The 16,608-nt window shown below is 45.5% G+C and overlaps 1 protein-coding gene across 1 annotated transcript in view; it reads left to right on the top strand.

Annotated features, from left to right (window-relative positions):
- Nucleotides 1-16,608, top strand: part of PADI2 (peptidyl arginine deiminase 2) — a 65,012-nt gene that overhangs the window by 23,372 nt on the left and 25,032 nt on the right. The window contains exons 2-10 of the mRNA XM_040422942.1: nt 3,313-3,496; nt 4,044-4,116; nt 5,194-5,255; nt 7,413-7,530; nt 7,610-7,735; nt 9,534-9,697; nt 10,694-10,797; nt 10,885-10,996; nt 11,073-11,180. Coding sequence (XP_040278876.1) covers nt 3,313-3,496; nt 4,044-4,116; nt 5,194-5,255; nt 7,413-7,530; nt 7,610-7,735; nt 9,534-9,697; nt 10,694-10,797; nt 10,885-10,996; nt 11,073-11,180 — 1,051 coding nt within the window. The remainder of the gene's footprint in view (nt 1-3,312; nt 3,497-4,043; nt 4,117-5,193; nt 5,256-7,412; nt 7,531-7,609; nt 7,736-9,533; nt 9,698-10,693; nt 10,798-10,884; nt 10,997-11,072; nt 11,181-16,608) is intronic.

Raw genomic sequence — 16,608 nt, 5'->3', positions numbered from 1 at the left:
TTTCACACTTGCGTTGTTGGGATCCGGCATGCACTTCCGTTGCCGGAGGTGCCTGCCGGATCCGGAAAAACGCAAGTGTACTGAAAGCATTTGAAGACGGAACCATCTTCCAAATGCTTTCAGTGTTACTATGGCACCCAGGACGCTATTAAAGTCCTGGTTGCCATAGTAGGAGCGGGGAGCGGGGGAGCGGTATACTTACAGTCCGTGCGGCTCCCGGGGCGCTCCAGAATGACGTCAGAGCGCCCCATGCGCATGGATGACGTGATCCATGCGATCACGTGATCCATGCGCTTGGGGCGCCCTGACGTCACTCTGGAGCGCCCCGGGAGCCGCACGGACGGTAAGTACACTGCTCCCCCGCTCCCCGCTACACTTACCATGGCTGTCAGGACTTTAGCGTCCCGGCAGCCATGGTAACCACTCTGAAAAAGCTAAATGTCGGCTCCGGCAATGCGCCGAAACGACGTTTAGCTTAAGGCCGGATCCGGATCAATGCCTTTCAATGGGCATTAATTCCGGATCCGGCCTTGCGGCAAGTGTTCCGGATTTTTGGCCGGAGCAAAAAGCGCAGCATGCTGCGGTATTTTCTCCGGCCAACAAACGTTCCGTACCGGAACTGAAGACATCCTGATGCATCCTGAACGGATTACTCTCCATTCAGAATGCATTAGGATAATCCTGATCAGGATTCTTCCGGCATAGAGCCCCGACGACGGAACTCTATGCCGGAAGACAATAACGCAGGTGTGAAAGAGCCCTTATGAGGTTTAGCAAGATTACTTGCAGTAAGGCTACTTTCACACTCGCGTTTTTGGCTTTCCGTTTGTGAGGATCAGGGCTCTCCCAAGCAGTCCAAAACAGATCAGTTTTGCCTTAATGCATGGTGCCATACTCAACATCTTTAAACCTATAATTATGAATAAAGACAAACTACAAATATGGAAAAAAATGGCCGCGGTCTTTATTCAAATGGAATGGGAGGTAACCATAAATATTAATCCATTAAAATGCCCACATATTAACTAAAGTCCATTAATGACATACTCATCAAGTGTCCACCCAGTAAAGCTGAGGGACTAACCCCCACCACTCCTTTTTTTTTTTAAAAGACCGCAACTAAAACCCAGGGAGGGCGGGCGGGACACGTTCTTCTCTCTTCAGCAGATGACAGTGCTCCAAAGGGTGAGTGGCCACTATAAATACTCAAAATTCCCGCCAAAACTTTCCCTTGGCCAATCCACAGTTCAGTTAAAAATAGCCCTTTGCCCAGCAACACCTTAGGCCAATCACCTCTGTCCTGCTGCCAGCTAACATTCAGAATTACCTGAGGAGAAATAAAAGGGGGGGGGGGGGGGGGGGAGAAAGGAGCCACAAATGCAATACCGTGTCTCAATGATACCATGAGGGGCAAATGCCCAAATTATTGGCCCTGCCCCTGTCATTCTGAACGGAAAAGGATACGCTCAGAATACATCAGTTTGCCTCCAATCAGTCTCCATTCCACTCTGGAGGCGGACACCAAAACGCTCCCTGCAGCGTTTTGCTGTCCGCCTGATGAAGCGGAGCTGAACGTTTACTCTGACACAATCTGACTTTCAATGAAGTTCATGACGGATCAGTCTTGGCTATGTTAAAGATAATACAAACGGATCCGTTCATGACGGATGCAAGCAGTTGTATTATTGTAATGGATCAGTTTTTGCAGATCCATGACTGGTCCGCCCAAAACGCAAGCGTGAAAGTAGCCTAAGCAAAAAGGTACAAGTGTTGTGAGGACTGAGAAGCATGGCTTTACCTGTAATTGTGTTAGGGCTCTTTCACACTTGCGTTCTTGTCTTCCGGCATAGAGTTCCGTCGTCGGGGCTCTATGCCGGAAGAATCCGGATCAGGATTATCCTAATGCATTCTGAATGGAGAGAAATCCGTTCAGGATGCATCAGGATGTCTTCAGTTCCGGAACGGAACGTTTTTTGGCCGGAGAAAATACCGCAGCATGCTGCGCTTTTTGCTCCGGCCAAAAATCCGGAACACTTGCCGCAAGGCCGGATCCGGAATTAATGCCCATTGAAAGGCATTGATCCGGATCCGGCCTTAAGCTAAACGTCGTTTCGGCGCATTGCCGGAGCCGACATTTAGCTTTTTCAGAGTGGTTACCATGGCTGCCGGGACGCTAAAGTCCTGGCAGCCATGGTAAAGGGGAGCGGGGGAGCAGCATACTTACCGTCTGTGCGGCTCCCGGGGCGCTTCAGAGTGACGTCAGGGCGCCCCAAGCGCATGGATCATGTGATCACATGGATCACGTCATCCATGCGCATGGGGCGCTCTGACGTCACTCTGGAGCGCCCCGGGAGCCGCACGGACTGTAAGTATACTGCTCCCCCGCTCCCCACTACTACTATGGCAACCAGGACTTTAATAGCGTCCTGGCTGCCATAGTAACACTGAACGCATTTGGAAGACGGTTCCGTCTTCAAATGCTTTCAGTACACTTGCGTTTTTCCGGATCCGGCGTGTAATTCAGGCAAGTGGAGTACACGCCGGATCCGGACAACGCAAGTGTGAAAGAGGCCTTAGAGATCACAATATCCTGCTCTGTCAGAATAAGGGCTCACTCACACGACCGTGGTTTGGTTGCGCTCCTGCACTCCAGTTGTGGTGAAACTATGACTCCCAGCGTGTAGACTTGCTTATCTGTTCTATAAACTCCAATAGAAGTGAATGGAGTATGTTGGGAGTTGTAGTTTCACAACAGCCGAAGTCCCGGAGGTTTCTCACCTCTGCCCTAAGGTCCTAAGACAAGACTAATATAAGAGATAATTCCATCTTTGTCAGTGAATTAAACCTGTAGTGCTTACAGCCAGAGGCTGAATTCCTGTACATGCATATTTCTCACAGCTGAGGGTTTGTTACAGTGGCGCGTAGTCTAGACAATCTTCTGTGAAGCAAGCCCCCTGGAGTCCTTTGTACCAATTCATTGACGGCAAGTAGATATCTTGAAAATATACTTTGCAGAATCCATTATTTGACAATATAGACAGAACAGAATTCGATGTATTGGGGCAGGATGAAAGTTGTCGTTTTGTCACAGCCGGGGGGGAAGGCGCATAGGTTGGAGACCCCTGTCCTATATCAAGACTTGTCGCTCCCAATCCCCGCGATTAGGAAGGGATGTGTATTAAAAAAGAGGAACCCCACCTTTACGGGTTCTCATAGGGTGGCTTTTAGTGTGGTGCCCCTTTTGTTGTAGCAGAGGATTGTTGAGGGGCTGTACATGTCGCCTCTTACAGGCCGTCTCTGCTCTCTGTACAGGGGGTCTCCGCCGGAGTGCAAGTGGTTCAGCTTTCGTCACAGCCCAAATATCGAGTTTGAAGTTGTGAACAGCGATGTCTCCCAACAGAAAGTGGTTAATGGAGAGAAGCTATGGCCGCAGTCCAACAGGACACTGGTGGAGTTCCAGATGATGGCGCCAAGCACCGATATCAACGATGGCAAAGTGGGTAATAAACGGTGTACTATACACAGGCAATGCATTGTCCAGATGGGGCACATGCTCCACCTCTGGTTCCATTACATACTATGTTAGAGCTGATTCTGACTTCTCACATCCGTGTGCTGCCCAAGTGTAGAAGACGGCAGAAGGACTGAACACGGACCTGTTAGTCAGGGGCCCCACACGTGTGATTTTATATATATATGCAAGAAAAACGAATAGCACACGAACACCACCCATTTAAGAAATTGTCCATTTTTGCTGCCGATACATGGACAAGTTTCAGATTGTTTGTCTGAATGAGCCCTTATACCCCAGAGCTGCACTCACTATTCTGCTGGTGCAGTCACTGTGTACATACATTACATTACTTATTCTGTACTGATCCTGAGTTACATCCTGTATTATACTCCAGAGCTGCACTCATTATTCTGCTGGTGGAGTCAGTTTGTATACTTACATCCAGGGAATAGTGTTTCCTGCATTAAAAAAAAATCTAATTTGGCGGCTTCTTGTCTTTCAGTTTTTAATTTCATTGGTTCCTTCCTAGATTACATTTGCTTACTATAAGAAGGGGTCGGATGCAGCTGTGGACAAAGCCGGAATCTACCTGACTGCGATCGGTACGTCTGTATCTCTTTAATAAAAGCCCCGATCATTACCCATTAGAGGAGAACTCTGGAGAGGACCAGACAATTCAACCCCTCTCCAGTTTTTGAGTTTGATGTTTCCTAGAAGTGTGCTCCTATAGTTGCCCATGAGTCCCGGCGCCATGTTTATGACATATCTGGGGGTCTATGCAGCCTGTAATGGCACAGTTAGTCCTGATAGGTGGGGAACTGGGTGCAGAATAGTGAGGAGATCCCCCACATTGATATCTCCAGCAGCTGAGGGTCATGTTTTTTTTAGAGTGCGGTCATAGGACGCCTGCGGCTGGGAACGTTCTGGTTTTGGTGGTATCCAGTGAACTATAAATCACTGTCACACAGGACCCCAGAGCATCCCAGTGAAAGGAGGTGATTGTCTTATGTCACCAGAATGTACACGACGCCCATACCGGCAAGGCATACTGCATATATATATCCCTGTAATCTACCCGCCTGATGCAAGGTCTGCGAATCTACAATCGCTCAATACAAAATGTCAGTGTGTACGTATCTATAACACCAGTGTCCGGCATCCACCCCCGGCCTCCATGTTGACCCCATTTTTATTGGGGTGAGCAGCAGCGTGGAGAAGGAATCTGACACCAGATATGTGTCCTCTTTAATCTTCCTTCTAAGACAGACGAGACATGTGCGTGTTACATCAGGGCACGGACATTTTTCTTTCTGCACGACATTCGGGATGAGTTCAGGTTGCACATGCTGCAGATTACACAGCCCCCTCCATTGTCAGGGGGTACATCGGGCCCACAAGACTCTATACTGATGGGAGGAAAATCCCAACCACGTCAGGCTGGAACTTGAAGCTATAATACTGCCTGACAAACACAGCTCGGGTGTAACAGGCCAAGGGGGTAGACGCCCTACAGGAAGACCCAAAATAAAATGTGACCACAATTTAGGAATTTGCAGATTGTGTTCTCTGGCGGTGTTGTATAATCTGGATCCTTGCGGCCTCCACTTATTTTTCTTTTTTTTTTCTCTTCTTCTTCTTCTTCTTCTTCTCTATAATCTATCTCCCGCTCATTTTGTCAGAAATGTCCCTGGATGTCGACGCGGATCGGGATGGGAACGTAGAAAGAAACAACCCACATAAGGTAAACGTGGGCCGGATGATGTGTTCTCTTATGGGAAGGTCATTTTGTGATATTTTGTAATACAAGATGAGAGAGATAGATATATCTATCTATTACTGTATTTTTCGCTTTATAAGACGCACCTAGGTTTTAGAGGAGGACAATAAGAAAAATATTTTTTTTTCATTAGACCTCAAATCAGACCAGCAATGTTAATAAGACCCCAGTAAGGCCTCAAATCAGCCTCCCCCCATGCCATTTATTAGCCCCCATTATGAGCCCCCATGCCACAGATCAAATAAAATTAAAAAACCACTTGCCTCTCCTGCTCCTAGACACCGCCGCTCCTCGCCTCCAGCGCTCTGTCTTCTTCCTGCTGTGGCTGTGCTGTGACCCGACTCGCACAGCGTTGGGTCACAGAGCGCCCTCACGCTGTGTGCAGCCACAGCACAGCCGAGGACCAGGAAGCGGTACACACTTTTGGGGTAAGAAAAGTGGGTCTTATAAAGCGAAAAATACCATATATAATTTGAATATTTTTTTTTTTATTACTATTTTTTTAATTTTATTTTTGTTATTTATTTTAATTTTAGAAACTGTCACCAGGAGAGGGTGCGCCCTCTGAGGAGCCCATCGGAGTGCTAGAATTTAGCTTGTCACATAGACTCCTCCCCTCTGAAAGCTCTCTTAGCCAATCCACTCAGAGCTGAGGGCACAAATGACATCCTGTCATTAAAGTCATTGTGCCACGAAACACATTCTGCATTTTTGAAAACCAGTACCTGGATCTCAATGCTTTTGTAATTGCATGTAATTAAAATTTTGTATAGCCAGTGAGTTATTCAATAAAATGTGCATGTATAGCGCCACCTGCTGTTTTTGTTCCTTTCCTTATTTTTTTATTTTTTTTCCGTTCACCTCACTGAGATGGTCGCACACACCCTGTTTAAATCTTCAACTGTCACCAGCCAGAAGCTGTGGCACTTACAGGGAAAGGGCTACAGCAAAAAGGACCCCTTCCTGAGCTGTGATAGGGAGATAGCTGAAGCAGAAAGGACGTGCCCCCTGAGCTGACAGCCTGAAATAAATCTAGCAGAACAATTGGAGCAGTGTGAAGATCTGTAGATCCTTGTGAGGTACAGGGCTGGTTCTAGCTCTATTAGAAAGAGATTGTCATGTACTATATGATGTCTGATTTTTCATTTTTTAAATCAGTCACAACAGAACCCCTTTTAAGGCACTGGTGACCTCAATATCTGGCACTTTAGGGGTATCTAGCCGGTACAAGTCTTGGAGAAACCATGCTGTACCCTGATTTTGTTTTTGGAAGCTCAAGGACCTGAGTTCATGCAGCTTTAATGACGTGCTAATAGTGTCACGCGTTTCGAGTCCTGCAGCTTTTGTAGCCGATTTCGCCCCCTGCATTATAAAGGGTGAGATCCGCAGCAGAAATTGACATGTTGTGGATTTGAAATCTGCACCGCAGGTCTGTATGTGCTGCACGTTTTTTATTTAATTTTTTGCAGTGTGGGGATGAAATGTCTTCTTGTCACATACAAACTTTCAGTACAGCGTGAATGTACCCATCACGTGGGGCAGGGAAGTTTCCGCTCTTTCCACCATCCTAATATCTCTTCAGTCAACTGCTCCCAAGCCTGAAATGGTCAGTAACAACAGGGTTAAAAGACGGTTTTACAGCATTAAAAAAATGAAAATCGGACATCGTATAGGACATGACTATCTCTTTCTAACATAGCTAGAATCCGCCCTGTACCTCACATGGAGCCAGAGATCTCCCCATTCATTGCTTCAATTGCTCTGCTAGATTGTATTTCAAGCTGACCGCTCAGGGGACGTGTCCTTTCTGCTGTAACTGGTGGCAGTTGAAGTATGGAACTGAGTATGTACGTCCATCTCGGTGAGCTGGACAAAGAATTTGGAAGAAGAGCAAACCGTAGGTGGCGCTATACAGACGCATTTTATTGAGTAATTCAGTGGCTTTACAAAAATTTTAATGACCTGTAATTACAAAAGCATTCAGATCCAGGTGCTGGTTTAAAAAATGCTGAATATTTTTTTCATAGGACCACCCCTTTAAATAGCTGATAACCTTCCCTTTCCCCATGATACTGGTGTATCTCCCAGTCCCGCTATATAATTTTGTGTGATATCCTGTAGGCGATGTGGACCTGGGGTCCGGAGGGTCAGGGCGCCATCCTGCTGGTGAACTGTGATAAGGACAGTTTGCTCTCCCGCACGGTGGATGGAGGAGATAACATTGTGCTGTCCAAGACGGGTGAGTGATCGATCGCTTGTGGGTCGCTCCGTGTAGCGAGGAGGCGCAGCATTGACCTGGCCCGTGTCTCCTCCCCCAGATCTCCTGGATATGTCAAAGATGCTGCTCCGGATCCGAGGGCCCGAAAAACTTCCGACAGGATACCACCTGCTGCTCTACATCTCTGCCACTGAAGCACCAAACCTGGGAGTGTTCCATCTGCACAGTGAGTTCCTTCCCGCCCCCGAGGAACCCAGGGAGGTTTCCAAAGCTTTTATTTTCTTTCTAAAGCTAAATTCAGAATTTGTTTCACAAAATTTACTGATGATTCCACTTTTCTTTTACCGATCCCGACTTACATGATGTAATCTAGAAGATTTTTGGGTGCAGCTCCAGATGTGACTAGACTATAAGACCTGCTGTCTTATATTCCAGTCACACCCAGACCCGCATCCACAATTCTGTTAGGTTGCTGTAGGACTGCAGGGCCTCGCATGATTTGCTTCCACTTGCTTGTTCAGTGTCTGTACTGACTCGACTAAGATGTTAGAGGGCGTCTGTCAGCACTGTGCATATGGATCAAAGAAGCTCTGGATGTAACTGGAGTACAACACATGTTGTGGCTTTAGAACTGTAAATGCAGCTCTAGATGTGATTGGAATATAAGTCGCGATCTAACAGTAAAACTGTGAATGCAGCTCTCTACCTGACTGGAGTATAAGACATGCTGTAAGAGCAGAATTGTGTATGCAGCTCTGGATGTGATTGGAATACATGACATTATCTAAAAGTAGGATTGTGAATTCTGCTCTGGATGTGACTGGATTATACAACATGGTGTCTGGATAAGACTGGAATAAAGACATGATGCAACAGTAGAATTGTCCATGCTGCTCTAAATATGACTCGAGTACAAGACACGCTTTAAAAGCAGAATTAGAAATGTTGCTCTGGATGTGATTGTAATATATGCGATTTGATGCAGCATATACTCATAATACAGTAGAACTGTCACTGCTGATGTGTACCTGACTGGAGTATAAGACCTAATGTAATAGTAGAATGGTCAATACTGCTCTGAATACAACTAGAGCATGAGACATGCTTTAAGAGCAGAATTAGGATTGCTGCTCTGGATGTGATTGGAATTTAAGACCTAATCTACCAGTAGAAATGTGAATGCTTCTCTGTACGTGACTGGAATATTATATATGTTTGTAAAATCCGCATTGTGGCTGTGCCTGGACTATAAGACATGATGTAAGAGCAGAGTTGTGAATGCAGCTCTGGATATTATTGGAATATAAAACCATATGTAACTCGGGGTCACTAATTGACAAGTAAAGCATTTATATAGCGATAAAACCTGGGGAATAATGCTCAGAAGCAGCCTCGGCCCCATATATAAGGCAGCGGAGGTCTTGTGGTTGGATATAGTTAGGAGTCCCGCTGCCTTGCTCTCTCAGAGCCCAATTGACAATGACAAATTTCTAAGCCTCCTAAAGTGGCATCTACAGAAATCCCGAGCTCTCAAACCTGATCCCCTTCCCCCGAGAGGCTGCGGAACATTCATTAATGCCGCACTGGACACCCGATCCTAGTACAACAAGAGGCTGCTTGGCGCGGGGCAGGAATGTATATTAGTGCCCTCACACTTGTCACAAAAGCCGAACTAATGAGCCATTAGCACGTTGTGCATTAGAGACATGAGACCCCGATAATCAGGACACGGCGTTACTGCACCTCATACCTCTGCCTCTCATAGGTAAATGAAGTGCAGTCGTCATATAATGAACAGTTCTGAGACTAATTCTCCTCACAGCTGAGGGTCTGTTACAGTTGTATCTACCCTGGACAATACTTGTACTCCAGACATTGTAGCAAACTATGATGATAGGAGATTGTTGCAGAACACTTAGAAATACCCTAAAACTGCACATCGTAGGTGTCCGTAAAATGCCCTGTCCGACCGTTAGGGCGTCTCGCTGAGCTTCACGTGACTCCTTTTTGCTTTCTACTGGCAGATAAAATGTACAGGCACGTCCTGGGAAGAGAGAAGCTCTTCTTCAAGACTCGGTACACGGGGACCAGCGAGCTGGAGTTCTTTGTGGAAGGACTGCGCTTCCCGGATGAGGGATTTAATGGACTGGTGACCATCAAGGCCAGTCTGCTAGAGACGCAGGTGGAGGTATGTAAGGGGGGGCATCCAGGGTCCTGGCAGAACATCTGCATCAGAAACCAGACCCATATGGGCACAGGCGGTAGCACACCAGTGTGTAGGGGGCATCCAGTGTCCTGGCAGACGATCTGCATTAATGACCAAACCCAGATGGACACAGCTAGTGGCACACCGGTGTGAAGGGGACATCCAGCATCCTCTCCAGAACATCTGCATCATTGACCAGACCCATGTGGGCACAGGCAGTGGCACACTGGTGTGGAGAGGGGACATCCAGCATCCTGGCAGAACATTTGGAATCAGTGACCAGACCCATATGGGCACAGGCAGTGGCACACGGGTGTAGAGAGGGGACATCCAGCATCCTGGCAGAACATCGAAATCAGTGACCAGACCCATATGGGCACAGGCAGTGGCACACGGGTGTAGAGAGGGGACATCCAGCATCCTGGCAGAACATCGAAATCAGTGACCAGACCCATGTGGGCACAGGCAGTGGCACACCGGCATGGAGGCTTTTCTTGACCACCATGGAGGGAGGTCTCTCTTCACTCCCCTCGGTGTACCCTCCATATTTAGATGCCTGATGCTGGCAGCTCGTGTCCAGTAACCGGATCTGATTTTCGGTTTCTTGTCGCTGTACTTGGCTTAAGTTTCGCTCCTGTTCCTAAGAGTGCTAACAACATAATCAGCGTGGCTGCGGGCGGCTGCCAGGATCTCTGCTTCTTGCAGGAAACCTGAATAAGGACACATTAGGGACAATGGCAGTAGAGGGGCTCATGGCATATCTTTATCAGGCAGTTACATTTAACCCCTGCTTCTTCTTGCTCTACCTGTGTGTCAGATGTTACAATAGTAATAGTATTGTATTCCGGAACCAGAAGGCTCTGGATGAAACGTGTTGTTGGGGCTCCATCAGAATTATGAGTAATATGGGGTGCAAAAATCATACAAGTAGTGTAAAGTGCAAAAATCCATCCTCTGTTCTTCTGCTTTATCCTGCAGGGAATCCCCGAGACCCCCATATTCACAGACGTGGTGACGTTTCGTATCTCACCGCTGATCATTACACCCAACACGCTGGACCCTATTGTGGTTTACGTCTGCAGGTGACGACGTGTTTCAGTGATAGTCACAGCCTTTATTTTAGGCTCCAGGACTGAGACGTGAATATTGTGTCCGCTTTCTTCCTGCAGCGTGAAGGACAATTACCTGTTCCTGAAGGAGATCAAGAACCTGGTGAGCGAAGCCAATTACAAGATCCAGATCTGCTTTGAAGATGTGAACCGAGGGGATCGCTGGATGCAGGTCTGTGAGATGTTTGGTCAGGAGACCTGTATGACGACATACCCACATACTAGTAATGTAATGCATTTCATCACAGGACGAGCTGGAATTTGGATACATTCAGGCTCCACATAAAAGTTTCCCGGTCGTGCTGGATTCTCCCAGAGATGGAGAACTGAAGGATTTTCCCATTCGGGAGCTGCTGGTGAGTTCACTGTGATTGATGTTTAGTGCTTCACCAGAGAGCAGCCGTGACATCACTGAGAATGCAGCCTGTCCATTTACTAGAGAGCGTCAGTGACATCGCTGAGAATGCAGCCTATCCTTTCACTAGAGATCAGCAATGACATCACTGAGCGTGCAGCGGTGACATCACTGAGCATGCAGCCTATCCATTCACTAGAGAGCAGCGGTGACATCACTGAGCATGCAGCCTATCCATCAACAACTCTATGTTCTGTATACATCAGCACCATAAAACGTGCTGCAGATTCAGGGCAAAAACGAACAAAATTAACCCTTTACAGAGCCCCCTGTACAGTCCTTGGCTAGCATCCATCACTGAGAATGCAGCCTATCCATTCACTAGAGAGCAGCGGTGACATCACTGAGAATGCAGCCTGTCCATCAACAATACCTTATTGTCATGTATATATCAGCACCATAAAACTGGTTAATTTTGTTCGTTTTTGCCCTGCGACACTTTACAGGGCCCCCTGTACAGTCCTTGGCTAGCATCCAGTCGGGTCAATTAGTGAAATGGTAGGAGGCTTGTGATCAGCCAGTACAGGAGCTGGTTATGGCCGCATGTTCTTTACTCTATATTTTGCAGGACGCCTCTGTTTCATTGGGTTTTATAGAAGTGTTATATATAAGCCATGAATGTTTATCTCGTGTGGGTCGGATGTCACCCGGGTATTCTGTGCAGGCTCTGGTAGCCGGGAGTTTTCTGGGCACTGTTCCCGGGCATTTTACAGGTTGTCTTACAGTTTTATGGAAGGCGCTGCTCAATTAATCTCCATCTGTAATGGAAAGTCGGCTCAGTTCACAATTCTGGGTCCGGGGCCAGGAGACAACACTTCTTCCCCCGCAGCAGAACTTTGGGCTTAGCAGCTGCCATATTGCGCTTGATGGATCATTATCAGGTCCTGTTTTACTTGCGCTGTGTCTGTGGAGCATTGCCAGTATCCCATATGCTGGATTTCGTCTATAACAGAGGCGCTGGATCGGCTCCAATGGTCAGAAATTCAAAATGGTGCTGGCTGTCACTGGAAAGAGACAGTGGCTTCACCCCATCCCAGCAGCTTAGCATGGTGTAAGGGCTCATTCAGACGCCCGTATGCTATCCGGATCCGTTTTTTTGCGGCTTAGATGCTGACCCATTCACTTCCATGGGGACCTTTTTCTATTCCACGGTTCCGCAAAACAAATGAAACATGTCCTATACCTGTCCGTGAAAATCAGGACATGGCCCCATTGAAGTCTATGGGTCCGCAAAAATACTGAATGCTATCCGTTTTTTGCGCATCCGCAAAAAAACGTCTGAATGAGCCCTAACTGTCATTGGTACCCCCACAATGCATTGCTGTCCAATTTGTGAATGCAGCTCTGGATGGGACTGGAGTGTAAGACATGATGTATGAAAACTATTCACACACATAATCAGCATTATTGTAGATTTAGCCCCCATAGTTTATCATTTGTGTGCTATCCGCATTTTTTGCAAAGAGCGCACTGACCCATTGATTTCTATGGTGCCATGCACACATCTGTATATTTTGCGGATCCGTACGACTGTATCGTAGAACGTGGCCAGACAATTGCAGCCATTTTTTTTTTTTTTATTGATAGCAGTGAGAAAAATGCACTTGGAAGGGATCTGTATTTTGCGAAATCTGTATACGGTTGTGTGCATGAGGCCTTAACCAGTGGAATGTTTTAAACTGTTCAGAATTAAGGCAGAATTACACCGGCCAGATTATCGATGGTTAGCGTTTGTAGGAACGCTCCCTAGCTATGATCTGGCTGTGTAATACTGCCGCCGATTACACGAACGAGCACGCTTAAAAACCATTGTTTGCTGGCGGCAGATCGTGCTGTCTGATCATAATGTATGTAACCTGTAATTAACTAGACGGCGATGGCATAACGATCACTCCAAGGGATATTGCCGTGTTAACCATTTATGGCAAAAACACTGGATATGCCATAAATGTCTGATGTGGGTTTCACATCTTGGATTTGAACGGGGGTCTTCTGACTCCCATCCTGCCTGGTAAGATGGATGCTGGATACACAGTGAAAAATGGTTATGGTTCCACACCTTGTCTATGTTGGATGTCCAAATACCTGGTACCAGGAGATGTCCTGAGCCAGAACCAGGCGTATCCACAATGAACTAATTCAAATGAAGAGTCTCCAGCATTTTGTAAAAACATCACTTCTTTATTGGAAAATCCTTAAAGGGGTATTCCCATCTCAGACAATGGGTACATTTCGCTAGGATATGCTCCCATTGTCTGATAAGTGTGGGTCACAGAGGTGGGACTCCCACCTATCTCTAAAACGAAGCTTAACACGAGGCCGGGTCCGGCTACCACCAAGCCTTCCTATTGACCCGCAGAAAATAGCAGAGCGGCACATGAATGGGAGCACCCTCCAGGACTTTGCCGGCTCCGTTTAGATGTGGGACCTGCACCTATAAGATAATGGGGACATATCTTAGCGATATGCCCCTATTGTCTGAGATGAGACAACCCCTTTCAAAACATCTTGTTCAATGATTGAAAACCATACCTATGCATTTTGGACATCGTATTGTCTTCTCCTTAATCATGGTATACTGGTCGTATGCACTTATAGACTCTTATAGTATCTCTAAACCTGACAGGTGGTCAGTAAGGTGGGACTAGAGAATTAGCCCCATGTTATTGTCATAAGATGTTCACTGCAAGAACATCCTGTTTACATTTATGTGTTTGTTTTTCATACAAAATAGTATGATTCCATTTTTATAGAAAATTAACAAAAAAACAGAACAAAAACCAGGAGATTTGATTTATTTGAAACCTTGTTAGATGTGAGTAAATTTATAAGAAAGATCACGGTTAAAAAACATTGTGCATGTATAGAGACAACAAGGTGAGAACGTAGGATCACTACAACAAGTGGGAATACTAGCCCTAAGTGGGGAAACCTTGCAATTTTTATGATAGCTTACAATTTAACAAGCAAATTTAATAGACAAAAACATGTTAAACCAGATATAACCAGGTACTGTATATTGAATCTTGGTTCTATCCGATCCGCTCTCGCACTGACCATATGGATTGTTTGAACACTGGTGGAGAACCGATAATAATAACAGGATAGAATGTGTGTGTGTGATATGTGAATATATACACTGCGTGCAGAATTATTAGGCAAATGAGTATTTTGACCACATCATCCTCTTTATGCATGTTGTCTTACTCCAAGCTGTATAGGCTCGAAAGCCTACTACCAATTAAGCATATTAGGTGATGTGCATCTCTGTAATGAGAAGGGGTGTGGTCTAATGACATCAACACCCTATATTAGGTGTGCATAATTATTAGGTAACTTCCTTTCCTTTGGCAAAATGGGTCAAAAGAAGGACTTGACAGGCTCTGAAAAGTCAAAAATAGTGAGATATCTTGCAGAGGGATGCAGCACTCTTAAAATTGCAAAGCTTCTGAAGCGTGATCATCGAACAATCAAGCGTTTCATTCAAAATAGTCAACAGGGTCGCAAGAAGCGTGTGGAAAAACCAAGGAGCAAAATAACTGCCCATGAACTGAGAAAAGTCAAGCGTGCAGCTGCCAAGATGCCACTTGCCACCAGTTTGGCCATATTTCAGAGCTGCAACATCACTGGAGTGCCCAAAAGCACAAGGTGTGCCATACTCAGAGACATGGCCAAGGTAAGAAAGGCTGAAAGACGACCACCACTGAACAAGACACACAAGCTGAAACGTCAAGACTGGGCCAAGAAATATCTCAAGACTGATTTTTCTAAGGTTTTATGGACTGATGAAATGAGAGTGAGTCTTGATGGGCCAGATGGATGGGCCCGTGGCTGGATTGGTAAAGGGCAGAGAGCTCCAGTCCGACTCAGACGCCAGCAAGGTGGAGGTGGAGTACTGGTTTGGGCTGGTATCATCAAAGATGAGCTTGTGGGGCCTTTTCGGGTTGAGGATGGAGTCAAGCTCAACTCCCAGTCCTACTGCCAGTTTCTGGAAGACACCTTCTTCAAGCAGTGGTACAGGAAGAAGTCTGCATCCTTCAAGAAAAACATGATTTTCATGCAGGACAATGCTCCATCACACACTTCCAAGTACTCCACAGCGTGGCTGGCAAGAAAGGGTATAAAAGAAGAAAATCTAATGACATGGCCTCCTTGTTCACCTGATGTGAACCCCATTGAGAACCTGTGGTCCATCATCAAATGTGAGATTTACAAGGAGGGAAAACAGTACACCTCTCTGAACAGTGTCTGGGAAGCTGTGGTTGCTGCTGCACGCAATGTTGATGGTGAACAGATCAAAACACTGACAGAATCCATGGATGGCAGGCTTTTGAGTGTCCTTGCAAAGAATGGTGGCTATATTGGTCACTGATTTGTTTTTGTTTTGTTTTTGAATGTCAGAAATGTATATTTGTGAATGTTGAGATGTTATATTGGTTTCACTGGTAAAAATAAATAATTGAAATGGGTATATATTTGTTTTTTGTTAAGTTGCCTAATAATTATGCACAGTAATAGTCACCTGCACACACAGATATCCCCCTAAAATAGCTAAAACTAAAAACAAACTAAAAACTACTTCCAAAAATATCCAGCTTTGATATTAATGAGTTTTTTGGGTTCATTGAGAACATGGTTGTTGTTCAATAATAAAATTAATCCTCAAAAATACAACTTGCCTAATAATTCTGCACTCCCTGTGTGTATATATATATATATATATATATATATATATATATATATATATATATATATATATATATATATATAATTATTATTTTTTTTTTTATTATATACACAGTGGATATAAAAAGTCTACACACCCTGTTAAAATTTCAGGTTTCTGTGATGTAAAAAAATGAGACAAAGATAAATCACTTCAGAACTTTTTCCACCTTTTTAATGTGACCTATAAACTGTACAACTCAATTGAAAAACAAACTGAAATCTTTTAGGTGGAGGGAAGAAAAAATCTAAAAATAATATGGTTGCATAAGTGTGCACACCCTTAAACTAATACTTTGTTGAAGCACCTTTTGATTTTATTACAGCACTCTGTCTTTTTGGGTATGAGTCTATCGGCATGGCACATTTTGACTTGGCAAGATTTGCCCGCTCTTCTTTGCAAAAACAGATTGTGAGGGCATCTCCTGGGCACAGCCCTCTTCAGATCACCCCACAGATTTTCTATCGGATTCCGGTCTGGGCTCTGGCTGGGCCATTCCAAAACTTTAATCTTCTGGTGAAGCCATTCCTTTGTTGATTTGGATGTATGCTTTGGGTCGTTGTCATGCTGAAAGATGAAGTTCCTCTTCATGTTCAGCTTTCTAGCAGAAGCCTGAAGGTTTTGTACCAATATTGACTGGTAT

This window comes from Bufo bufo, chromosome 1 (assembly GCF_905171765.1).
Source record: "Bufo bufo chromosome 1, aBufBuf1.1, whole genome shotgun sequence".
NCBI lineage: Eukaryota > Metazoa > Chordata > Amphibia > Anura > Bufonidae > Bufo > Bufo bufo.
Note: the sequence above shows the minus strand (reverse complement) of the source record. Positions and strands in the feature narration are given on the sequence as shown.